Raw genomic sequence first — 27,186 nt, 5'->3', positions numbered from 1 at the left:
TTCGTAGAAAACCTCATCCTTAGCGCATCCAGATGTGACATGGTAAGCTCAACTACCTCTGCCGGTACACGGTAGTGGTCCAATGCCTTCTGGATTAACTGATGTGGAACACTTGGATAGGCTTTGGCAAGGTCCAGCCATACAACAGAAAGGGTTTTGTTATTACACTTGGCCTCCTTAATAAGCTGGCTGATCGCCGCTGTATGTTCCAAGCAACCAGAGTAACCTGGAACCCCACCTTTTTGAACACTTGAGTCGATAAACTCATTGGCAAGCAGGTATGCTGTTAACCTTCTGGCGATAATGGCCCAAAATATCTTGCCCTCTACATCCAGCAGAGAAATCTCCCGGAACTGATCAAACCTCTCCGAGTTTAACTCTTTGGGCACGAAGCATCCCTTGGCGAGTGTCCAGAACTGAGGTTCCTGTTTTTTCTTCCACAGTGTCCTTAAGAGCTTCGCCAACCTCTTCAGAAGCTGTGGACAATTTTTATAGATTTTATAGGTAGTGCCTGATGGCCCTGGCGCTGATCCTGCTCGTGCTTTTTTTACTACCGCTCTTACTTCATCCACGGTGAAGTCTGCCATATTGAAAGGGGTATGTGGTAAAAGTGCTGGCAGTGGGAAAGGGCATTCCCCTAAGGGGACGCTTCTAAGAGGGTCGCCATGTGCAGCTGTCATAGAATCTTCTACCTCTGCCTTCGAGCATTTCAGTGTCCCGCTCTTTTGTTTTCCTAAGAACTCTGCTGTAAATTGGAAGGGGTTATTTACAAAGGCTTTCCTCTTCCTACGCTTCTCCCTCTGCTTCTCACGTAATTTCTCCACTCTGTGGAGATGGACCAGGTTTTTCCGGACCTGTGCCCTGACTTCATTCAGGGCTGTCCTCTCTACTATGTTTGCTTCCCGCCATCTTTTCTTAAGTTTCTTCAACTCTCCTCGCAGCTCTCTAATCTGTCTCTGCCTTCTACTAGGGCGTAATGATGGTCTAAGAACCTTCCCTTCCTTCACACCGAAAATGTCGTGGCATGCCTGGTACACCACTTGAACCATGGTCTCGATTTTCCTAACTGCCTCTCCTTTCAAGACACTATCGAGAGTGATATTCAAGTCTTGATCCAGTTGTTGCCATCTGTGGTCCGCTGCTGATGGTAAGTTCAAACGTGGTTTCCTCAAAAAGTCTTTAGGACCTTTTGGTTGGCTGCCTCTTCCAGTGCTCTGAACAGTTAGAGCGGAGAGGTCCGGGGCACTATGGTTTGCCTCCCGGCCCCGGTCCTCCGTCGACTGACAGGCTATAGTGATAAACTCAGAGATAACTCTCTGTGTAATATCAGTTGCCTTGCGTTGCTGGCTCTGCTCTTTGCACTTAGACTTGCCTTGATGGATTTTGACCCCACGCTCGTTCTTGAAAATTCTCCTGCAGACGTCGCATCTTTGTTTAACTTCACCTTGATGACTTGAAACATCCTTTCTCGTACTCCTTGTGCCATTGCCCAGGTCTTTAACCGTGTAATCCATCCGTGGTGGCAGATTATTCTCCCCCCCTCCTCGGTCTGCCTGGGGGTATTCTCTTTGTTCAGTACTTGTAGCTTGTTTGTGCAGTGCTTCGGGGTGCTAGCCCTGACACTATAGCGTGCCGTCTTTCCGAGCTGTCATCCATTCTTTCATGGATGTCAATGGGTCTTCCCCCACCGCCAGTGGGCCTTTCCCCACGGTCATATCAGTACAGATGAATAAACATCAAAGATGCTACGCTACAAACAACTACAAACTACATAAGCTGGATCCTCATTCCATTCTCACCTCACCTCTTCTGTTGGAAAACCCTCTGCATCATCAGCAGGTATCTCAGGGTCACAGGTGTTTCGCCCCTTAACCTGTACACCTCGCCTGAGTGGGGCTGCGGAGGCTGGCTAGCCTTCGCCTGCAGGAGGGTTCCAACTTTGGGCCCTCATCAGCCACAGCCACCTTGAGCTTAACTCCGCCATGCTGGCTATTTCCCTAATGGCTTGCTTCAACTGTTTCGACTCCAGACCCACTCTCTGAAAGAAGTAGCGCACCGATTTCGCTGGAAATCCGCGACAACCTACTTCATATATATATATATATATATATATATATATATATATATATATATATATATATATATATATATATATATATATATATATATATATATATATATATATATATATATATATACGAGGGCTGTCAATAAAGTTACGGTCCTTTTATTTTTTTTCAAAAACTATATGAATTTCATTCATATGTTTTTACGTCAGACATGCTTGAACCCTCGTGCGCATGCGTGAGTTTTTCCACGCCTGTCGGTGACGTCATTCGCCTGTGAGCACTCCTTGTGGGAGGAGTCATCCAGCCCCTCGTCGGAATTCCTTTGTCTGAGAAGTTGCTGAGAGACTGGCGCGTTGTTTGATCAAAATTTTTTGTAAACCTGTGAGACACATCGAAGTGGACACGGTTCGAAAAATTAAGCTGGTTTTCAGTGAAAATTTTAACGGCTGATGAGAGATTTTGAGGTGATTCTGTCGCTTTAAGGACTTCCCACGGTGCGAGACGTCGCTCAGCGCTCTCAGGCGGCGTCATCAGCCTGTTCAAGCTGAAAACCTCCACATTTCAGGCTCTATTGATCCAGGACGTCGTGAGAGAACAGAGAAGTTTCAGAAGAAGTCGGTTTCAGCATTTTATCCGGATATTCCACTGTTAAAGGAGATTTTTTTAATGAAAGACGTGCAGACGGGTCCGCGCGTCGGCTCGCAGCCGCCACGACGCTCCGCCACAGGAAAAACACCTCTGCTGGAAGCCTTAAGGACAAGTTGGAACATGTCCTGCTGTTAAACAATTTCTCATATACTCACTCCACTGAAAGCCATCAAAAGCCGCCTGGATTTTACAAATGGTTATCAACACGGAGGTGTTTTTCCTGTGCCGCCGCACCGCGTCGGCTGCGTCCCGACGCGCGGACCCGTCCACACGTCTTTCATTAAAAAAATCTCCTTTAACAGTGGAATATCCGGATAAAATGCTGAAACCGACTTCTTCTGAAACTTCTCTGTTCTCTCACGACGTCCTGGATCAATAGAGCCTGAAATGTGGAGGTTTTCAACTTGAACAGGCTGACAACGGCGGCTGAGAGCACTGAGCGACGTCTCGCACCGTGGGAAGTCCTTAAAGCGACAGAATCACCTCAAAATCTCTCATCAGCCGTTAAAATTTTCACTGAAAACCAGCTTAATTTTTCGAACCATGTCCACTTTGATGTGTCTCACAGGTTTAGAAAAAATTTTGATCAAACAATGCGCCAGTCTCTCAGCAACTTCTCAGACAAAGGAATTCCGACGAGGGGCTGGACGACTCCTCCCACAAGGAGTGCTCACAGGCGAATGACGTCACCGACAGGCATGGAAAAACTCACGCATGCGCACGAGGGTTCAAGCATGTCTGACGTAAAAACATATGAATGAAATCCATATAGTTTTTGAAAAAAATAAAAAGGACCGTTACTTTATTGACAGCCCTCGTATATATATATATATATATATATATATATATATATATATATATATATATATATATATATATATATATATATGTACTTAATCTAGTTTTGTTCACCCTCACCACATAACGTGGTTGTTCAACAAAATATATAATTCATTTAGCAAAGTATACAATACAATGAATTGTATTTTACAGTACATTCTGTGTGATGTTTAAACAACCGTGGGATGTGGGACTGGTTGATAGAACTAGATTAAGTGAATATTGCACACGGTGAATGTGCCAAATCAAATGATTTAATATGAGATTTGGGCTCCTGCCTGTTTTTGAGCTGTCTGAACATGTTAAGTTTCATTTATATATTTTTCCTATAACCTTCCTTTGTGTATGTGCTCGGAGTTTCACACATAACACAACTGAGGCAGAATGGTGCACAAAGGAGGAGTCAAATGCCACTTGTGAAAAATCAGAGCCACTCAAATGCCTCGTACAGCTGTCGCCACAACCATTCGCGCACTCCAGTTGCCAAAGTGAGTGCCCTCTGAGTGCCCACTTGATCCCCTTCTTGGCAGGTGTCGGCCAAATTCCAGGTGCCACACACCCTCGCTGAACACTTAAAAAGACAGGGCTATTCACGCTCCTAGCACGACAGTGGAGAGCAGGTGACCACATTCGAGCTGTCTGTGAAAATTTCTAAGTGCCTCATGTATGTGGGGTCAACAAGCAACACACATGGGTGTGGCTGTGCCGAACTCCCCCCCAACATGTGTGGCGTGCCAGTGTGTCGGCTCCCCCTTCAACATATGTGGCATTCATGTGTATCACGCTCCTGCTCCCCCAACACATGTGGTGTGCATGTGTATTGCGCCCCCCCACCCACTCCAACACATGTGGCCTGCCAGTATGTCGGCTCCCACACATGTCATGCGGGGGGCACACTTGATATGCTGATAATTATGGATAGACAAGATCACATGGTGACTGGCCAGACACAGCACAACAAGGCGCCTCTCAGCTGATCACCAGCCAGCCATGCACTGACAGCTGGAAATGAGGCTCAGTGTTGGGAAAGTGTAGTGACATGGACCCACAACAGGGGGCGTAAATGAACAGTCAATAGATGAGCCAAAAGGTAACAATTTAATGTTGTGAATGTGCACAACAAAATACAACCACAGAATTTGATATCAGTCAATATACAGAGGTGACGTGTGGGCAGGCTCGAGGATAGAAGACGTCTGTCCAGAGAAGAGCCGGATCCCACATGATTTCCACTGCCAGCGGATCTGAAGCACACCAGAGCCGCCAAGTCCTGAGTCCCCAGGTGGCCACCGTCTTCAGCTGTCAGACTTGGTACTGCTGGCAGGAAGAACAGACAGATGATGGTGGGTGCGTGAACACCCAGCAAACAGTCAGCACAGCACAGTTCTCTTCTGGTGGAATATCTCCACCTCCTAATCACAATTATCCCAAGAGTTCGTGCAGAATCCAAATGTCACACTAGCGGAGTCTGGGATGAGGAGCGGAGAACGCCAACTCCCCAAACACACCTACAAACTCTTGTGTACAAAGGTATGTCTGCAAACTCAGAATTTAACGTAGTTAAACACAGAAGTAAAGACGTTACGACTGTCTTACGTTTAGCTGAACAATTCGTGTTCAAAGGCTGAGTGTTTACCTGGCGGGTAGACGATATCTCGGCAGGGAGGTGGAGTTGCTGCCCGGTTTTTATTGTGGGTGGTGAAGTGGTGGTGATGAGTGACAGCTGGTGATGGGGTGGTGATGAGTGACAGCTGTCACTCCCGGCTGCTCCTGTGAGGCGGCTGCGCCCTCTCGTGCCTGAAGCCCGCACTTCAGGCAGGGCGCCCTCTGGTGGTGGGCCAGCAGTAGATCCTCTTCAGCGGCCCACACAACACTCAGTGCACACGTTACATTAAAAACACAGAGAACAGAGCCAAGACAAGTATATAAATAAATACTACAATAACTACATAATTACATAACAAATAACTAAAATAAATAATCACAGAACACAAACAGAGAGTGACACTTCGTTCTGTGAGTTGAACGAACAGGTGGGCATGGCCGCACACAGCAGCAGCTGTTGAGATCTCTGGACCAGCGAGTCACAGCTGGAGAACACTTACCGTGTTTTGAAGGACATGCCATTACAACTCTACACGGTGTGGCGCATGCATGTGGTAGCTGTCCTCACAGAAAAACATATCGCCTTTGCCACGGGCTGGAGCGGCCACACAGCACGCACATTAGAGCATGCTGCTTCATTCATGTCATTTCATGACTGTACGTCTATGAACATGGGTCATCATCTACAGAGGAACAGAAGGTTCATACTTGTATTGTCCATTCGATAAGAGGAATTAAATATTATAAATTGCCATGGTTTTTATGGTGTGTGATTTTAACTTTTTTTGCCCACAGCAGCGGGGTGATGTGGCACCACACATTCCAACTGCTCACAGTGTGTTCGTGCACGTGCACAAGCTTGCATGATACCGTCGCCGTGGCGTTGTGCACACTTGTCCGACCGTGTGTCCCTCCCGACAGCAGATGGAATGTTTCGCGGTTCTACATTTTTTTTTTTTGCAGATTTTCTTCCACTTTCTGTGTCTTCTGCCAAAAGTCATGTTATGTGTGAAGGAGCCCTATGAGTGGTCCACATAGTCAAACAAGATGATCCTTTTGCTGCTACACCATAGTTGATATGACTGACTGTTGACAACAGATATAAATAAGTAAGAAAATTGTGTGACAACTTTTCACCTTTAAAAATGCATGACTGTTTTAGGTAGTAAAAAACATAATTTTTTTTGTTGTTGTTGGTGATCACCTGCAGTTTACAACGAAATGAGAGTGTGTGTTATCCAAGTTTTACAATAATTTTCCAGCAGCTGGCAACTCTGTTTTAGTTGCTATGTACACTGTCAAAATAATAATAAGAGCAATCAGAGATTTCTGATGTCTGCCAGTCCGGATCCAGATCACCTCCAAATTCAGTGGAGTCTTCCATGCCTTAATATGTATCTGTGTTGTAAATTTGGTGAGAATACATGAAGTAGTTTTGACGTAATACTTCAAAGCCTATATAAAGTGAAATCTTGATCCAGAATCCGGATCCGGATCCTTGTTAAAATGCCGCAAATCTTGAATGGTCTGCACACATACCACTTGAGAGACACTGACATAGTATGCGGCACACATGGCACATCCTTTGCAAGCATAAGGATGTGTGTGTGAATACCACGCTGCAATTTAACAGATGTTCAGCACACAGTGTTCAGGATGGATGTGGACTATTACATTGGTGTTCCACCTGAAGCACTGCTTGAAATGCATGGGCTCTGTGATCCTCTGAAAGCGCTCAGATAAAAATACAATAAATAAAATACAATACAATAAAATACAAAAAAATAAATACAACAAAAAAATAAAGCCGGAGCACTAGCATTGTGCTTATTCCCCACACAGGTGATGTCCAGCATGTGTGCACAAAGGATCTGAGCCTTAAACTTCAGAAAAATAAAATTAAAAAATAAAGTTGGAGTGCAGGCATTCCCTGCACAGGTGATGTCCAGCACGCTGTCCATGCATGCACAGTAGCTGGCTGCCGGCCAATAGTATTGAACTTAGTTTCTACTTCTCTCCTCAGAAAAATAAACAAATAAATACAAAGAGGTAAACACAATAAGTCCATTTTGTGCAGCTTGTCTATTGCCGGACAGGGTGCCTCCAGCCTACTCACGTACATGCCCAGGTGGCTGGAGGCTGCTGGACTTGTTCAGCCACTTCCAGAAGCACTGTTCCTCTCCAATCATATAAAAGGAAATGTGTGTGTCAGCTCCTCATTTGTCCCACAGAGACTATGTGGTGAGGAGTACAAGGTGCTCGCCTGACAATTTGATGAGGGAGTTTAACGTGCAATTTAATGTGCAAGCACTGCCCTCCAACTCAGGTGAGGTGATCGTGAGTAGCTGTGAACCTCACGCTGCACTATGCAAATTTCCTCACAGGTGCCATTCGCAGGCTGTCGGCAGAGTAGTGAGATATTAGCCTTTAATAAGACAGGGGCTCTCGCCACACCCTCTAGTCAAAGTCCCTCTCACATGTCCACAGAATTCCAGGGAGGCGAAGTCTTCTTTATATTTCACATTCTTGTTTTTTTGTTTTTTTTATGAGTGTTGCATTAAAACTGAACTGCTGCGTGCCACCGGTCACCCGACAGCATTCAACACAGCAGCACAATGGCCCAATGCATGTCTGCAAAACTCCAGGGAGGAGAACTGCTACTGGAATATTACATTATTTTTGTTCTGTGTGCCATGTGAAAACTAGCAGCAGTATTGGACGTCCGCTGAGTTCCTCTGAAACAAGCAACAGCACAAAGTGGATCGAGCTCATCTGTTCACCTCGATTGATGATTGAGCTTTTACACATGCAAAAAAAAAGTTATCCTTCATTTGTGTGCTCTCTGGCTGACAGTCCTTAAACAACATAATCATCAGTGTGCGGCAGGCTGAGGAGGCATGGCATCACAATGGTGGCTCAACATCGTGACATCAGTCAGCCATTAGTGATGGATGATGGAATCACCCCATTGCTCAACCCCTATTTACAATCAAAGACTTGTGGGATTTTAACAATGCTGAACATGAAACCCCTCTATATTTTACTGGAAAATATAGATAACATCATTATGTACATTAAGACTTTAATTACATCAGGAGGAAGCTTTTCATTAGGTATTTTATTTTATTTATTTTGATCACTGGTTCAATCATTTTTGATGAATTCTGAAAAACACAGCAAAACAGCAGACATGAGGGAAAACAGTGCCTTCTGGGTGGAAGTAAAAGATCAATACTTTCTATCACAAAGCAGAAGTGCTTCACAGTGCAGTGATTTGACAGAAAGTTGATATGATTTCATGACAGAGCCTGAAATATAAGACACTAAAATCTAAATTTTAATTTGCTGCATAATGAAGAGAGAGAGGTGCAATGTTGCATTTAATATGTATGTGGTCAATGCTGGTGTGATGATCTTAATTCAGTGTGTCCAATGCTCCTCTGGGTAAAACTGCTCTTCATTATCTGTCAAAGATGGATTGGGTCAGAATTCTAAGCATATTCTGCACCTCTGACTGCAATTATTCCATACGACGGACAGAAAAGGTTCATCTCAGTTCAACATTTGAGGTTAAAGGAAAGTATACATTATGAAGCTTGGAAAATCATTTGTAAAAATATGAATAAGGTGCCTTAGCTGGCTGCCCTCAATCAGCCTGTGTCGTCACGATTGATCACATCTGAAAAACCTGTTTTTGCGTTCAGAATTTCATGAGGTTGCATACTCAGGGGATCAATTAAAACTTCATATGGCACAGCTGGATGCTTCCAGGAAGAAGTGAAGTGGATGCTCCATCTCTCAGATTGGCCAAATGTCCCTACAGACAGAAACCACAGTCCTATGAATATTTTGGAAAAAATACACACCATGGAGTCAAAACTGAGTTCTTTTAAAATGTCACAGCATCTGATTCGAGTGTGAATCATTTTCTGCAGGCAGGCACCACAATGAAAACACCTGCAGCTGTGGTCAGGACATTATAAACAGCCATGGATGTGATTGTCATGGAAATATTATGCTTTCAATAATTTCTTTGAACAGAGGTTTTTCTGCGGCAGAATGTTTGCATAACATTTTAACAGATTAAATTACCCAATAATTTAATGTACAAGTTTTAATTTATTTTGGGTTTTCTGAAATCAGCACAGGGTCAGAAGTATACATACAGGCTCAGTCTAACTATACATCCATTTTCATGATTAAGTCAGTGGTGCTAAAAGTTCTAATATACCATTTAAATTGCCAAGGCCTTTTAACGGGTTGTCTTTGGTCAGTACTGTTTCTGGTCATTCTGGTGAACTAGGAAAGCTCTAACTAGTGTGTTGAATATAAAAATATACAATATAATGTAATATATTGGATTTTGGATTTATATTACATTCCTATACAATTTATATTACATTCCTATACAACCCTATACAACAAAAAAGTTGGAAAATGTATGGAAAATGTTGGAAATGTATCAAAAATGTAAATATAATAATATAAAAATTATATATAAGCCAATAAGCACTAATAAGCCAACAAAGCATGAACCAGCTGCTGTCTGTTTGCTTAAACGTGTATATAAGACAACCTGAATTAAAGGAGAAATGCTGCTTTTAACAACCTGGACCTCATTTTTGGCATAACATATGGTCGTTTACTCACCAATATAAGTTTGGTGTGATTAGAAGTCCATAGTTGAAACGACGTGTTCAGTTCAAATCTGAAGCAAACATTTTTCTTCTTCTCCTAAGGTGGATTAGAACTTTTTGTGGTACACAGCACAAACTACTGGACAGGAGGAACCTAGTAGTTAATGTGACTCACTAATTTCAAAATGCAGCTTTTTCAACCAGACGTGTGGTGCCATGACATGTCAATCATCTGCATCCAATCAGATTTCAGGGAAGTCCAGTGAAACCCCGGCCTCAACTCTAGCTCCACCCATGCCAGGAATTGTTTGACATTTGACATTTCTTGTTTCACTGTGACTGAAAATTTGGTACTTCCTGTTTGAGTGTGAGCTTGCCACTGACTTCCCACAAGATTCCATGGGTTCTCGTCTGTCAATCCAGGAAGTGTTTGACATTTGAACATTTCCTGTTTTAGTGTGGATTAAGAATTTGGCACTTCCTGTTTAGGATTCCTGTACCATGAAGGAGCTTCGCGCTGCTGCCCGTCACTTTGCTCATATTATTATTATTATTATTAAATTGAGATGCTTTTGAATCCAAAGTACGTAGTCTGGTTTTTGATGTGCTTGTTGTCATCATTTGTTTTCTTAGCACTGGGAGAAATGGTTTACATGAAACAGAATTTGCATGGACACGTGCATAACCACACAGTGTGCATTCATCAGATAATTTACTATTAAGTGTACATAATCTTCCTTCCAAGCGATACCGGATTGCAAAATGAAACAACATTAATAACAGAAAACCACCACGTGCCTCTTTATCATATTGTGGATGGGACACAAAACACCATGCAGGCTATGTGCTACTGTTTGATAATCCCTTATCAAGATTCAGAATTTTTATTCATTTTTATTAAGAAAACATTGTTTGGGCATGGTGCATAGCTCTAACACAATTATGAATAAACTTATCAAATAAAGATGAGGCTAGGAAATATTCTAACATGATTCGGCTGTGATGCAATCTGTGTAATATATACTGTCTTAGATATTTGAAAACAACAAGCTGCTGTACAATGCACAGCAAGTGGGAGGAAGGTGGGGATCAATATGGGCCCAACAGCTCATCTTTGCTGCTCAGCCCCCTCTAGAGATTTATTCTGGCCATGCTGTCAAGCTGAAATGAGCACGCCTATACACAAAGGCATCATGCTCAAGATTAATGTTGTTTGCATGAACATGAACCAAACTATGAAAAAAATGGAATGAAAAATGTGAAGTGATACCCACCTATGAATTCACCACGTGAGCTCCAAAGGCGCACAGCTCCGTCAGTAGATGAGGTCAGCACCACTTGATCATTGTCAACAATCTGCAGGCTGGGCCAGAAGAGAGAGACATGCAGTGAAATGGAAGAAGACATATCTGGCATAACATTCTAAATCATCCACTGTGTTGGTGCGTCTGATGGCAGATGCACCCCAGGCAGCATCTCACCTATACCGGTTTGGCCGTCAACTTAAGACCTTCCCACACATGCACACAGTCTCCTCTGCATTTTGTTTGGCTGCTGCAGGAGTGGGAAACTATTTTACTCCTCCATCCTGAGAATGACTGGCTCCACGAAACAAGTGCCCATGCTGAGTTTTCAGCAGACAGCCAGCTAAAAACTTAAGGCTGCAACCCCAAGTATAATTTGTGTTTAACTGCAACTGCACTGTAAGTTCATACTCACTGCAAGGGGTGAAGGGGTGTGTGGCTGAAAAGAAATGTGTACACTGTGAAAAAAAATGGAGAAACTGTCTTGAATTTACCTACCCAGTAATTGTGCTGATGTGGGCACGCCAATAGTTTTCTGCTGAAATATTGCAGCAAAAACACATGAACTTATATAGATAGATTATATAGATTTGCTGTATGTCTGATTTAAAAAGAATAAAAATGAAAAACATACAAGGTACCTGTTGGTGGTTTCTGCACAGAGCTGAGGAAGATTTTCTCCACGTTGAAAACATATATGTAACCAATTCTGTCGGCAGCATATAGTAAGGCATCATCTCCTGTTTTAGCCAGTTTTATTATTTTTTGCTGAAATCGAGACTAAAAACAACAACAACGACAAAAAAACAAACAAACAAACAAAAAAGAAACAAAAAACCCAACAGCATTAGTTTTCAATTGTATGTACTGCAGCAGCACTTTTCTGCTCCATCTAACTAAAGTCTGTAATGGCAGTTAGCTTCCCTGTGATGACTAAATGTTGCCATCCCTGCAGTTAGGTAAAATACTTTCCACTACATAATAGTCCTCTCCAAATTTTCTGGTGTATCACACAGAATAAAACAGGCAACATAGTGTAGAAACCAATTATGGGTGCAGAATTGTTGCTAGGTTACTGAATTCAAGTACAATAGCAGAGCCAACAATATTGTCTTTTTCTGCTGAAGAAGTCATTAAGAGATTATTTTCATTTTGCATTTTTGGTTTAATATTTCTGCTTTAGTTTAAATTTCATCGGCAGTTTTCACAAGCTCGCTGAGGACTGGCTGTTGCTCCAGGGCCTCCTGTGTTAACACCCACCACACAAACACCACTCGCTGTTTGATCAGTGATTTCAGAAGCAAAGTTAAACCACAGTCATGAATCCCTTGAAGAGTTGTCTTACAGCTTTAAAGCTGCTCACAAACTTTCCTCCACTGAGCACATTCCAGACGTTTATACACCCTTTAACAAAAGAAAGCACATTGTTAAGTTTTTGCTCTGAGACACATTGATGGGCTTTAAAGCTCGTACGCTCTAATTAGTGCTGCTGTGAACACAGACCTGTGGCTCCAGAAGACAGGAGGGCGGGACACGAGGCAAACTGCTGGAAGCTGGAGTTTCTCAGAAAAATTAGGCTTGAAACAAGGGCATCTAATCCTGTCAACAGAAAACAGGCAGCGAGAATTACAACACAAGAGTTTTGATTGAATCAATCACACCCAAGTCATCATACTTTGATGCAAGCAACTCATTTTGACCGATCTGCGATAAGTTGGATGTTCTCGTTGCATCACTGTGTGATGTGCAGGGAAACATTAACCCTACCCTTAGCTATAGCAACACATACAGTTATGGTCAGACGTTTACATATACTCATCATGGGCTTGAGTGTCATAAAAAGTTTGAGCTTTTAATCATGATCTTTGAGCTAGCTCTTTGGTGTTCTTTTGCTAGGGTGAAATGACTGTATAGCATACATCATTAATGACTTTAAAAAGCAAAAAATGGGTGCACAGGTTTGAATTTATTTTGGATTTCCTCTAATTCACACATGGTGAAAATATTTGGTTAAATGCCCCTTAGCAAGTGGCACCTCGACCACACACATTTGGAAGTCATCAACAAGCTTGGCTGGATATTTGTTCACTCGTCTTGAGAGTGAATTGGTAGAGTTCATTTAAATTAGTTGGTTTCCTGGCACAAACCAGGTTTTCAGCCTAGCCCACAAATTTTCAAGAGGGTTGAAGTCTGGGGTTTGGGAAGGCCATTCCAGATTCCTGCTTTATCCAACCCAGAACCAGTTTTGATGTGTGTGGGGGGTCATTGTTCTGTTGGAGCATCCAGTTTCGGTGATGATGAAGAATTTCCAGGTAGTCCACCTTCTTCATTATTCCATCCACTTTGTGCAATGTACCAGTCCCACTGGCAGCAAAACAGCCCCAGAGCATGATGCTACCACCACCATTCTAGACAGCTGGTACAATGTTCTTTTGGTTGAAAGCCGCACCTTTACACCTCCAAACATCAGTCTTATCACTGTGGCCAAAAAAGCTCAATCTTTGTCTTGTTTGACCATAAAACCTTTCTCCAGAAGGCATTTGCCTTGTCCATGTCATGCAGCTGCAAATTTCAGTCTGGCTTGAAAGTGCCAATGTTGGAGCAGGGGCTTCTTTCTTGACTGGCACCCTTTCAGTTCCATTAGTTTCCAGTTCATAGCAGGACTGAGCCTTGGTGGTTCCTAGGTTGTTCCAGAACATCCTCACCAATTTCCTCTCATCTGAGGGTGACAGATTGGGTCTTCTTCCAGTGGTGACACATCTGACTAACTTATGTACAATTGTTTGAACTGATGATCTTGGAATCTGTCATTGTTTCAAAATTGTATTTATTTATTTATCTATTTATCTTGAACAGACACAATGTGTAGTAGACATGAAAAAAGCACAAAAAAAACAACAAATATAGATAACAAAAAAGAAACAAAAGAATTATGCTTGAGGAGGAGCAGGAAAAAGCAGAAATGGTTATTGAGTCCTATCCTTTCTTCTCTTTTAAATGTTCACAAATCGACCCCTGCCAACCATCAACACTATATACTTTAATGTCCTGATTATTAACACATTAAATATTTATAATCTTTACAACTTTGAAGTAATGTGAAATAATCATAAATGTAAAATATGAACTATAATATAGCAAATAAAGCAACTTCCCAAACACATATCCCTATATACTCATGTGTGCCTACACGTGCCTATAGATACCCCATATATACACGTATGTATAGTGCATCCAGAAAGTATTCACAGCGATTCACTTTTTCCACATTTTGTTATGTTACAGACTTCCAAAATGCAGTAAATTAATTTTTCCATCAAAATTCTACTCACAGTACCCCATACTGACAACATTAAGAAAAGGTTTTTGACATTTTTGCAAATGTATTAAAAATAAGAAAAACTACAAAAGTACATAAGTATTCACACCCTTTGCTCAATACTTTGTTGATACACCTTTGACAGCAATTACTGCCTCGAGTCTTCTTGAATATGATGTCACAAGCTTGGCACATCTATCTTTGGGCAGTTTTTGCCCATTCCTCTTTGCAGCACCTCTCAAGCTCCATCAGGTTGGATGGGGATCATCGATGCACATCCATTTTCAGATCTTTCCAGAGATTTTCAGTCGGATTCACGTCTGGGCTCAAGGACATTCACAAGAGTTATCCTGAAGCCACTCCTTTGATATCTTGGCTGTGTGCTTAGGGTCACTGTTCTGCTGAAAGATGAACCATCACTGCAGTCTGAGGTCAAGAGCGCTCCGGAGTAGGTTTTCATCAAGGATGTCTCTGTACATTGCTGCATTCATCTTTCCTTCATTCCTGAGTAGTCTCTCAGTTCCTGCTACTGAAAAACATCCCCACAGCATGATGGTGCCACCACCATGCTTCACTGTAGGGATGGTATTGGCTAGGTGATGAGCAGTGCCTGGTGTCCTCCAAACATGACACCTGGTATTCATGCCAAAGAGTTCAATCAATCAATAAATCAGAGTTTATTTATATAGCCCTTTCAACAGCCCAGAGGGTGACCAAAGTGCTTCACAGTCAAATAAAAACATAAAGAATAATTTAAGACAATAAGCAAATTTAAAACAGACTCTCAAATCTGTCTCATCAGACCAGAGAATTTTGTTTCTCATGGTCTGAGAGTCCTTCAGGTGCCTTTTGGTAAACTCCAAGTGGGCTGCCATGTGCTTTTTACTAAGGAGTGGCTTCTGTCTGGCCACTATACCATACAAGCTTGATTGGTGAATTACTGCAGAGATGGTTGTCCTTCTGGAAGGTTCTCCTCTCCACAGAGGAATTCTGGAGCTCTGACAGAGTGATCATCGGGTTCTTGATCACCTCTCTGACTAAGGACCTTCTCCACTGATCACTCAGTTTAGATGGGTGCCCAGCTCTAAGAAGAGTCCTGGTGGATCCAGAGTTCTTCCATTTGTGCTCATTGATCCTGCACCATTCCCCATATTTGTACCTCATGAAAATCCTGTATCGGAGGTGTACAGACAATGCCTTTGACTTCGTGTTTGGTTTGTGCTCTGATATGCACTGTCAACTGTGGGACCTTATATGTAGACAGATGTGTGCCTTTTCAAATCACGTCCACTCAGCTGAATGTATCCTGGATGGACTCCAATTAAACTGTAGAAACATTTCAAGGATGATCAGTGGAAATGTGATTTCTTTGTTTGTTTGTTTTTTATTTGTAATAAATTTACAAAGATCTAAACAAAAAAAATCACACTGTCATTATGGGGTATTGTGTATATAATTTTGATGGGAAAAAAATGAATTTCATCCATTTTGGAATGAGCCTTTAACATAAAATGTGGAAAAGGTGAAGTGCTGTAAATATTTTCCAGATGCACCATGTATATTTACACACACACACACACGCACGCACACACACACACACACACACACACACACACACACACACACACACACACACACACACACACACACACACACACACACACACACACACACACACACACACACACACACACACACACTCTCTTTGTATACACACACATATACAGCATATACACCTAAATGCACATTTGCACATATACCATACATCCTCACATTTATACCTTACTTACACATATGCATATAGACATATAGGCATACCAGTGACATTTAATCCCCCTCCTCCCTGTACCTATTCAAAATAATGTTTTTAAACTAGGTAATGTTTGGACACTGTTTTAGTTCCCCTTTCAGACCATTCCAAAGATTAATTCCACTGCTTGATGTGGCAAATCTTTTCATTGTGGTTTGAATACTTTGGGTCTGAACATTCAGTGTTCCCTCAAACTATACCCCCTCCCTCTATTATGAAATATTGTCAGTAAGTTCCTAGATAATAAATTATTACTGACTTTAAATATAAATGGCGCTGTTTGCAATTCAATAATGTCATAGAGTTTTAGTATTTCAGATGTTAAAAATAATGCATTAGTATGATCCTGAAACCCAACACTGAACAATTTGAATGGCTCTTTTTTGCAGTATAAAGAGTGAATGTAAAGAACTCTTATTAGTGTTACCCCAGACATCTGTATAGTTTGTTAGTTAATGTAAAATCAGTGAACAATACTTAATATGAAGTGATTTGTTATTCAGGAAATGCTTTGCATTTGCCATAAACCCAACTGCAATTCTAGATAATTTAATGTGCAAGTGCCTGTTGTGCAGTTTCCAGCTAATTTTGCCGTCTACCCATTTTTCTCGTCATTGTCCATTTCAAAGCATTCCCCCTAATTCCATAGTTCCAATTTGTGAAGTAACATTCCATGATTTATTGTGTCAAAAGCCTTTTTTAAATCAATAAATATCCCAGCAGCATATTTCTTTTTGTTTATGGACTTTGTGATTTCTTCAATGAGTTTTGTTCAGGCTTGCAATGTTGGCCGGCTTCTTCTGAATCCAAATTGTCTGTCAGAAAATAAATTGTGCTTATCAGTGAAGTTGTCATGTCTGTTATTGAAAAGCTTCTCTAAAATTTTCGAGAATTGTGGGAGCAGAGAGAGATATGACTATAAGAGACCTGCCAACTTGTCTAAATCTACAATTCTACTTCTTAGACCTCCCTGAGTTGTTTGGACTTTCCCATTGTTCTGAGAATTGGTTAGTCCAGTGAGTGCTGTGAGACACATCTGTTTTATGCTGGCAAAGAGAAACTACCAGTTGTAATCAGTCATGATCACTAACAAGGAGTTAATAGGCCTTGGCCTTGTCATGTTAAAAGACATTGTAGAACCTTCAGCACCACTTATTAAAAGATTTACGTGAATGTATGTTTGCATATATTTGAGCCTGACATTGACATTCCTGCCATGCATGTATGTAAATGTCTGACCACCCCTCTAGATGAATGTTTCCTGATGAAGAGGAAGTGAAGCAGATAGGTATAGGGATGGGTACTGATAAGATTTTATCGATATTGATGCCATTATCAATTCCGCTTATCGATCCGATTCCTTATTGATTCCCTTATCAATACCTCTTGTGAATTGTCTGTGTAGTAAAAGTAGGCTTTACAGGTTTTCTATGTCAACATTTTAAATTGGTCACTGGATCCTTGATCTCTGGACATAAATAAAAATAAATAAAATCTGTAGTTTTTGTCAAAAGCATTTCCTTTCAGACATTTTGGCATGAATGTCTCTCCATACCTCTGAGCTGAGCTCAGCTGGTTGCTGCACGTCAGTGCAGGATGTCTTGTTTTGGAAGGAAAAAACGTTTTGATCAATTGCAGTTTGTTTGTATTCCAACATTTGGAAAGAGGTGTCAGTTGAATTAAATGGCGTTTTGGTTTGAAGTTATTAATTCCGACTGGACTCTATCATTCTAAGTTGACTCAGCAGAGAGTTGCGCAGCGTTTGGAGCTGTGTGAACAGAACGGAGGACGATTCTCATTTCTTTCTCCTAACAAGACAGAAGTCCCAGTTAGTGACTTTAATCCGCACAAAAGTGACTCACAATTGACATATTCATGGAGGAAAATGGTGAAAAACAAAAAAAGCTGTAACCCAAAATTACCCCCAAACACCACCTGCACGAAAATGTTTGAATTCTAGATGCTCTGAAATGCAATATGGAATCTGCAATCTGCAATCTCTTACTTGGATGCAGCAGTTTTCTAGCTTGGCAGATAGTTCTGGAGGAAATCACTGAAGAAATTAACAAATTGAAAATATGATTTGACCGAAACAAATTGTCATTAAACTTAAATAAAACAGGGATGAACTGGAGGTGTAAGAGTCACTAGGTGTTCACAGGAAACAGTTATTTATTTCTACATGTATTTGTTTATTTTCATTGTTAGTTGGTTTTATCTTTTCTGTTGTATTTTGTTTCATCAGGTTCTTTTTGTCTTTTTCTCTAAAACTGTATTGTAGCATTATTAGTTATTATTATTACTTTACCGAGGCGTTGCTAAGCCGGTAGCGTAGATTTATCTCGATGCTACCTGGCTATACCCACCCACAGTAGCGAACGAGTATCGGCATACCCGCCCGCTGTGCATAAACAAATGACGTCATAGCGTGCGCAGCCCAAGATCTGTCCGCAGAGGAAAAGATGAAAAGGTGAGAAGTGTGTGTTGGCCATAACAGGTCGGTTTGACATAAAAAGGTAAATATTACTCACAGACATATGCTCTTTAGGATTTTAGCAGGGAAAATTAAGATAAAGAGAAATATAACAATGAATCAACGAAGCAGCAAATCGAAGCACTGCTTCGATCTGCGAATCACTGCTTCGACTGGTACAAGGTTCAAAGCAAAGCCACACTGCAGAAAAGTTGATTACAGACCCGCTGCAGGGTCTGTAATCAATGTAGAGAAATGATCATTTTCCTGACAAACGCTCCCAAAAACAACGGTCACTCTGAAGGACTAATAAGGGAATCGTTAAGCAAAAAGGTTATTGATGTTGATGGATCGAACCATTTCTTAACGATACCCGAAAGGAACTGGTTCTCGATACCCATCCCTAGATGGGTATGTGCACTGTCAGAGATAAATGATGCAGTTGTCAACAAATGCATCTCCCCACCTGTGACTAAGCCACACAACAGGGGTCCTTAACTTGTTACATCATGACGGGAAGGGGCTCTGACCAAGCGTAAAAATGTGACGAGTTGAGAGCAACAATGTGATATTCTCTCTGGAGCTTCAAAATTACCTTCAGCATTTTGATGTTCACATGGAGGAGGGCTCAGAAAACGGCACTGTATGAGTTCAGATATCATATTCCAGACTATAATCTCTCCATCATAGCTGCCAGTAGCCAGGAGAGACGGCGGACACTGAGCCACACAGAGGATGTCATCCTTATGTCCATTTTTCTGAGAAAACAAACATGTTTCAGTCCTGCTAAGAATTGGACAGATTTAATAAGAATGTTAAAATTACTGTTAAATTATTACTGTATGCACTGGCAAGGTATTGTGATTGCTACTGTGTGTGTGTGTGCGTGTGTATGTGTGCGTGTGTATGTGTGTGTGTGTCATTAACCAAAGCCAACAAATCCAGATGATTAACCTTTGGAACAGATTGGTCAAAGATCAAACATAGACCAAAAAACAATTGTTCATTCTCTAGATAAAGTTTAGACCATGGCATGCTCTCTTTACTAATAGACTAACTATTCCATTATGCTAGCCATACAAAAGGGAAAATAAGTGTGTCTTAAGTCTGGACTTGAAAGTCTACAGAATCTGTTTTATTGATACAGGGAGATCATTCCACAGAACAGGAGCATGATAAGAGATGTGTTTCATGTAGACAGAATAACACATTCACAACTACAGTCAATTTAAAGTTTCCAATCCACCTAACTTGCATGTCTTTGGATGTAGAAGGAAGGTGGAGCACCTGGAGGGAACTCACATAGACATGGTGAGAACATAAAAACTTCACACAGAAAGGGCCCAGGTGGGAAGTGAACCCACAACATTCTTACTGTGAGGCAACCGTGCTAACCACCAAACCACAACAACCCTTTACTTGACTATGTGTGGTCCCTTCAAGCTCATTGTATGTATTGCTGAAAGTAAGAATTCATAATGTAAACTTATATGTCAGTGTGCAAAGCAGACAGAATGTGCATCAGCCACCAGCATGAAAGTTATGACTAGATCCAAGCCTTTGGGGTCCTGTTGTTCCCTTTCTTACTGGATGTGTATAAGACTTGGATGCTAACCACTGACCTAAGGCAACAACTGGATGTCTTTGGTACTGGTACTGTTCAGACGATCCTTGAATACAGTTGGAATGTCAAATGAACAGTTACTTAGGGCCCCTTCACACATAGTGCAAAGTTTGGACGAAGTGCACACTTAGTGCGCATGACACAGGAATCGTGTGCAAACCGTGTAATGTCATCCCTGGCTCCAACGCCTTGTACATCTGTTGCTACAACTATTTGCACACACAAGCGCCTGAAAGACAAAGTGCGTGCTGTGCGAACCCATCACACCCTCTCGTGGCAGCTCGTGGAATTTTCGCCAGGTGACACGCATAAACATCTAGTGCTCGCATGTCAGTTAGAAAACGTGTGGTCAGTTGCACTCCTCACGACAACAGACTGCAGACCCCATGAGTGTGACTATGCAAACACACACACTGACACGTGGGTGTGTGCGCTCCACTCATGGGAGGTGTGGCTTCCGACAGAAGCAGCACCTTTATTTAACCAGGGTTATTTAACCGTGAGGTTCTGTATTGTGTCCCCTTTTATGTATTATTTATATCAACCCAGTGATATTCACTAATTTGCACTGTGTTCCTGCTCGATAGACACTGTCGTGTGCACAAACCATTGCACCGGCATCGTGCACACCTGCCCAGAGGTGCAATGTTTTGTGGTTTGCTCATACAAGCTCTACCGCTGTGAGTCGCCCTGAGTTGTACGTATTCGCACTATGTGTGAAGGGGCCCTGATCACCAGTCATAATGACAAAGATGGCAAGTAACCCTGTGTCACCTACTGCAATGGATCACAGAGTTCATGAGAACCAATTTACCTGCTCACGGCTCAAACAGGGCAAATTGTGACCATCTGCCAGAGGCCAGATGACCAAATTACAGCAGCAAAAATCAAATATCTACTCTAATTAATGGCGTGGTATTATGGTAGGCCTACTGTTGGTTAATGAGGAGGTCATTCACTTTAAAGTTAAACCTGTCAATGTTTTCAGCAGTCACTGATAATGGTGGTGTCGTCTTCCTCTGGTCTTAGTGACGTCACTTCAGCATCTACTTCAGTTGTCTGACAGGACCAAGGACCGAACCATTAAGATTGTGATTATGGTAGGTTGAGGTTAATGTACAGAGAATTTACCTCCTACTGTTTTGGTCATTTAATTGCTTTGAATTTATAATGTGCAACACACAATATAATACAAATGTCATATGTAAAATCACAAAGTAACCAAGCCTCATAATAATGTTTTATAAGACAAAACATTATTTCTGTTTCCAGAATTCTATTGAAAAGCTTTCCAGAAAGCAGAGACACTGATGAAACAACTGCTTTCATATGCAATATCAGACTATTAAAAATTCTATTTTTTTTTTCTACAGCACCTCTTGTGATAAATTATTCAAAGTAAGAAAACAATGAAAGCAAACTGATATTTTTCATTTTGAAGGGCAACTTGTCACTTCTTGTAGTATTTGGAGAACTAAATAAATTGAAATTTCCATCAATATGTTATGGGGCAGCACGGTGGCTTAGTGGTTAGCACTGCTGCCTCACAGCGAGAAGGTCGTGGGTTCAATTCAATTCAATTCATGGCCTTTCTGTGTGGCGTTTGCATGTTCTCCCCGTGTGTGCGTGGGTTTCCTCCGGGTGCTCCGGTTTCCTCCCACATCCAAAGTTAGGTGGATTGGAGTCTTTAAAGTCTGGCCCTGCGACAGACTGGCGTCCTGTCCTGGGTGTACCACGCCTCGCGCTCTATGACTGCTGGGATAGGCTCCAGCCCCCCGAGACCCTTAATTGGACTAAGAGCTAGAAGATGGAGGGATGGATGGATGGATGGATGTTATGTTATGCAGCACACATTCAGTGTTTGCAAGAGTTATTAAATATACCCACTGAATAATGTGCTGGTAACCTCAACTATACAGTATCCCTGTGCATATGCAGATGGAATTCATGGTGTTATCAGCATTTATGCTCACGTTTAGCTATTGTTGTTTAGGAGGAGACAAAAGCACACATGCATCCTGTCTGACAACTCTATTGCGTCATACCTAGCCACACGTGACTATCAACTGGTCAGGTTTTCATTTAGGTTAAAACAAATAATGTCTTTAGTGCAAAGTCCAAAATAATACATAAGAGGACAAAATCAAACACAAACGAGAAATGTCTCAGCGACTGCTATGAGAAAAATAGAATTTCACAAGGCAAATCGTAGTTAACTATGAGAACTTTGTGATCCTTCTTTAATTAGAAAATTGTGACATTTGAGTAAGATGTATCATCTACACATATATTGAAATTTTTTCATTCAGTGACAATTATGTCAAGTTATTGACCATTTGCTATGTATCAAGGGGTTATACAATTATGGCTCACATTCACTCATTCACACAAACACACCCACCGATGTCAGGGTGCTGCCATCCAAGGCGCTCACTACGCACCAGGAGCAACTTGAGGATTAACCCTCTGGGGTCCAAGGGCATATTTTGGACAGTTCACTCGCCTGGCATAAATGTTTTATTATTGCTGTTAACAGCTCTCCCTGCATCCCACAATCAAGTTTTATCTCTCTTTTTTTCAGGACACCCTGTGCTTTCACAATATATATGCTTTTGTTGTGTTTTATAAGTGTAATAAAGGTTTAAAATCAGAAATAAGAAATGAAAACGTAAAGGGGAAAATAATTTTCCACACACATTTATTCAAAACACAGAGCAAACTATAATAAACAACTGTTTTGACACATTATAAAGGTAATTTAAGGTCTTGTGTGAAAGACTGTACAACAAAAAGGTTCAAACAATAAACACAAATCCACATTTTGAACAATATATACAAAATGGTCTATGTGTTTTGTTGGTCTTCATCTCAAAGCAGTTTCTGTCTGCTATTACACAAAAGTTACATCACAAACTTCTACTTCTACTGTGTTTTGGAGTGTTCTGTGCTGCTCCTAAAGCAGCTTTCATTCACACTTTGGCCCACTTTGGCTCCTTACAGTCTGAGGAGCGGCCCTCCCCCTCGCTCCATTGATATGGTAAACAGTGCTTTACACTGAGAAAGCAACAGAGTTATCCAGTAACATTCACATGCAAACTAGTGGAGCAATCCTGATAGTTACACACTCTTTGTTTGAGCACGTGAGAATGTCATCAGAGGCTCTCCATCTGCTCCGTCTGCTTTCACTGATCGCTGTGCGTAATGGTGCAGGGCGCATGGAGCCCAATAGTATGTACTCATTGGAGCACCCACAGGGCTATTCAAACTGGCCAACTAGTAACATATCACTCCTGAAAATGATCTTTGGCTTTTCACGTGAAGTAAATCTGCCCTACGATTGGATTTTGGAAAACCATGTGATTGTGAACCAATTCCGATTGGACACTCACATTGCACACATCATCAAACAGCTTCTATGAGAAGTACAGATGACCAATGGTTGGCTCGAAAGTCAGCGGAGTTAACTTTTCAGCAAAAAAAACAAGAGTAAGTTTCTATCTCATATCATTAAAAAGTTATTTAGAATTTAGTAAAGCTTGGTCTTAGCCGTCATATGCGACGGCATCGGCCCCAGAGGTTTAAAGACCTTGCCCAAGGGCCCTTAGTGATTTTCCGCTCAGGCTCGGGTTTGAACCGAGGATCCTCCAGTCTCAAGCCCAGCGTTTAACCACAAGACCATCACCTCAATTAAATCTACTCAAATGCTCTGAGGAGTTTGCTCTTTAAAAGATAATAATAATTCTGCATTTATATAGCACTTTTGCCCAAAGTGTTTTACAATGATGCCTCACATTCGTCTATTCACACACTTACATACCCTTGGGCAAGGGACCTTACTGATTTTCCAATGTGAAGAGGCATAAAACCAAGGATCCTCAAATGAATGAATACATAACCAGTCATCGTATCATCCAAACATCCAAATTACAACTGAATTTCATAAGAAGGTCTGGGGAGATTGAGGGAGTTCTGCGGCTGCAATTCCTGTACTTGAAACCAGCAGTGGTTGAAAAATCTTTACAGTGTATGATTTCAGATATGAGTCAGTAGATTAATGAAGCAATTATTTAATAAAAGTCATATTAATAAAACACAGTCAATACAGATCAGCTGAAAACCTTGTCACTTCATAGGTCTGCTAGAAGTGTTCATTTCCACAAATAAGTGTATTGTGTTACAAATACACAAGAATTGTTCACAAACACAATTTAGTTGAATTCAGTTCATTTATATAGAGCCAAATCACAACATAAGTTGCCCCAAGAGGCTTTCCAGCCTGAGCATGCATGTAGGCAACAGTGGTAAAGAAGAACTCACTCGGGCATAATTTAAAGAAGAAACCTCAAGCAGACCAGCATCAGGGGTGTGGCCAACTGCTTAAGCCATTCTAACAATAACAAAGATTAAATAAACAAGGTACAACAAAGAATTTTCAAATACACAAAACAAGAACGGAAATGTTCTAGTCCTCCAAACCTTCTCTAAATACCAAGCATGCCAATTTCTTATGCTAATGAAACCAAAACATTTCGAGTAGCACTTGCCTAAAGGTTTGACAAGTGGACCAGCACAGGAAGTCAGATCACTAGTTTAATCTCAAGGCTGGTATCATCATGGGGGAACAGTGAAAGGGCTGCTCAAAGATTATTAGCCAGCGAGAGCTTGGGCAGCCTATTATCAGTGTTCTGTACATCAATCAGCCACCGCATGATGGAGCTATAGCACCAGAAATAGAAGAATGAGAGTTACAGGCTAACATTGTGATACAGATCTGAAGGTAGGCAGTAAATTAGCCGCTGTTATAGGAGACTAAACCTATCTATCGTTCTAAAAAAATCTTTGTCTTTTAATGGGTATGAACACAGCAGTGGCAGTTTTATCCTTATGTTTCTGTGAGAATTTTAAGGTGAAATGAAGCCCTCATTCAGTCATAAACTCACTGTTTGATGCGTAGAAGCTCACTGCCCATATTGGACTGCCTTTGACTTGGCAGCAAATTTGCCAGTGTTGAATTTTAATTTGCTGCCAAACATTAAAGGTGTTAGCATTGCAATCAATAATGTGGACATTGCACTCCAGTCATTGTAAACAATCATTTGTACAAAATATTTGTCCAAATATTTTCAAAACTTTGATGCAATATACAAACTCAAACTCGTCTTCAACAGCTTATCCGGGATCGGGTCACAGGGGAAACAGCTCCCGGGCAATATTGACCACATCTGACTGGGGAATCCCGGGGCATTCCCAGGCCAGTGTGGAGATATAATCTCTCCACCTAGTCCTCGGTCTTCCCCGGGGTCTCCTCCCAGATGGACGTGCCTGGAACACTTCCAGGGAGGCGCCCAGGGGGCAGCCTTACCAGATGCCAAAACCACCTCAGCTGGCTCCTTTCAATGCGAAGGAGCAGCGACTCTACTCCGAGCTCCCCACAGATGACTGAGCTTCTCACTTCTAAGGGAGACACCAGCCATCCTCCCGAGGAAGCGCATTTCGGTCACTTGTACCCGAGATCTAGTTCTTTCTGACGTGATGCAACCCTCATGACCATAGGTGAGAGTAGGAACAAAGACTGACCAGTAGATCAAGAGCTTTGCCTTTTGGCTCAGCTCCCTTTTTGTCACAACAGTACGGTCGAGTGAAGGCAACACCGCCCCAGCTGTGCCGATTCTCCAGCCAATCTCACGTTCCATTGTCTCCTCCATTTCCCCCTCCACTCCTCTCCACTCCGTTCCATTGTGAAGTTTAAATTAGATCAAAGCATACAGTGATGTTTTCTAGATGATAACGAGCACAGGTGAAAGTTTGCTTGTTTTCTATCATACCTCCATCAAGCTCAGAGGACTAGAGCTAGAAAACCCATTACCATTCTGTCATTGATCTTTAATGGCATCAGCAGAATGACTGTCAGCATCAAACACTCAATGCAATTGTGATATGAACACATAAAAAGTATGGAAACTTCAGTTTTGTAGATGTATTGGTTTTCTAGAATATGTTGAGCGATTTTGCAGACACGAACACGAAGTTAAAATTTGGATCAAGCTTGGTTTTCTAGAATATGTTAGGATAGTGATAGTTAAAAACAGCTGCACACCATGCAAATGTTTTGGCATTCTAGAATTTTAACACAAGTTATGTTTGAACTTTTTTCTTGATCAGTGCGTCAAAACACAATTTACTTTATAGTGTCAAAACATTCAATTTGATCAATAATAAAAAAAAAAATCTAATGAGAGATTTTCAAGGTACAACAATCACAAAGCCAAACTTGATTTTTTTTTGTTGTTGTTTGTTTTTGTAGCTGTACTGACTAGTGTGTAAAAAGACAAAGACACTTTCAGAAATGTCAGAAATGACCAGTTTTGATAGGGAGGGCAGTGACAGTTTTCGCAGCCTCACACTACTGGTGAGGAAGAATCTCAGTCACAACAGTGCACATGTATTTCCATTTAATGACAAATATTCAATGTTTACCAATTTTTTTCATTAACTGTCAAATGTTTTAGATGCTTCTAATGTGCTTAAAGCATTTGCACTGTACTGTACTAATTGATTGAATTGATTGTAACAAGTGATCAACCCCTTTGGCTTGATTGATGGATTTCATCTAATTTGATTAATTGAGCAGACTGATTAATTTGATTTTGACAGACAGACAGAAAGCAACTTTGTTTTGCCTTTGCCACCTGCTGGATACAAAGAATGTTTCTGCTGAGAAATGTACAAAATGAGAGAAACAAACTGTTACTTTGTGATTGACTGACCATCGGCACCACATCGTGACCCCCCAATGACCCTTGATTAGAGTAAGCAGGCATACAAAATCATGAAATGAATAAAAGTCTGGGAGGCAG

The 27,186-nt window shown here is 41.4% G+C and overlaps 1 protein-coding gene across 1 annotated transcript in view; it reads right to left on the bottom strand.

Moving 5' to 3' along the window:
- Positions 1–8,251: 8,251 nt before the first annotated feature.
- wdr95 (WD40 repeat domain 95) overlaps positions 8,252–27,186 on the bottom strand; it is a 79,286-nt gene continuing 60,351 nt past the window's right edge. The window contains exons 22-28 of the mRNA XM_034168384.1: positions 19,301–19,463; positions 12,607–12,702; positions 12,449–12,507; positions 11,745–11,883; positions 11,602–11,641; positions 11,074–11,162; positions 8,252–8,979 (exon numbers count right to left, since the gene is read on the bottom strand). Coding sequence (XP_034024275.1) covers positions 8,813–8,979; positions 11,074–11,162; positions 11,602–11,641; positions 11,745–11,883; positions 12,449–12,507; positions 12,607–12,702; positions 19,301–19,463 — 753 coding nt within the window. The 3' untranslated portion in view covers positions 8,252–8,812. The remainder of the gene's footprint in view (positions 8,980–11,073; positions 11,163–11,601; positions 11,642–11,744; positions 11,884–12,448; positions 12,508–12,606; positions 12,703–19,300; positions 19,464–27,186) is intronic.

The sequence above is a fragment of the Thalassophryne amazonica genome, chromosome 4, assembly GCF_902500255.1.
Source record: "Thalassophryne amazonica chromosome 4, fThaAma1.1, whole genome shotgun sequence".
Lineage (NCBI taxonomy): Eukaryota > Metazoa > Chordata > Actinopteri > Batrachoidiformes > Batrachoididae > Thalassophryne > Thalassophryne amazonica.
The sequence above is the reverse complement of the archived record's forward strand: the minus strand, read 5'-3'. Positions and strand labels throughout refer to the sequence as shown.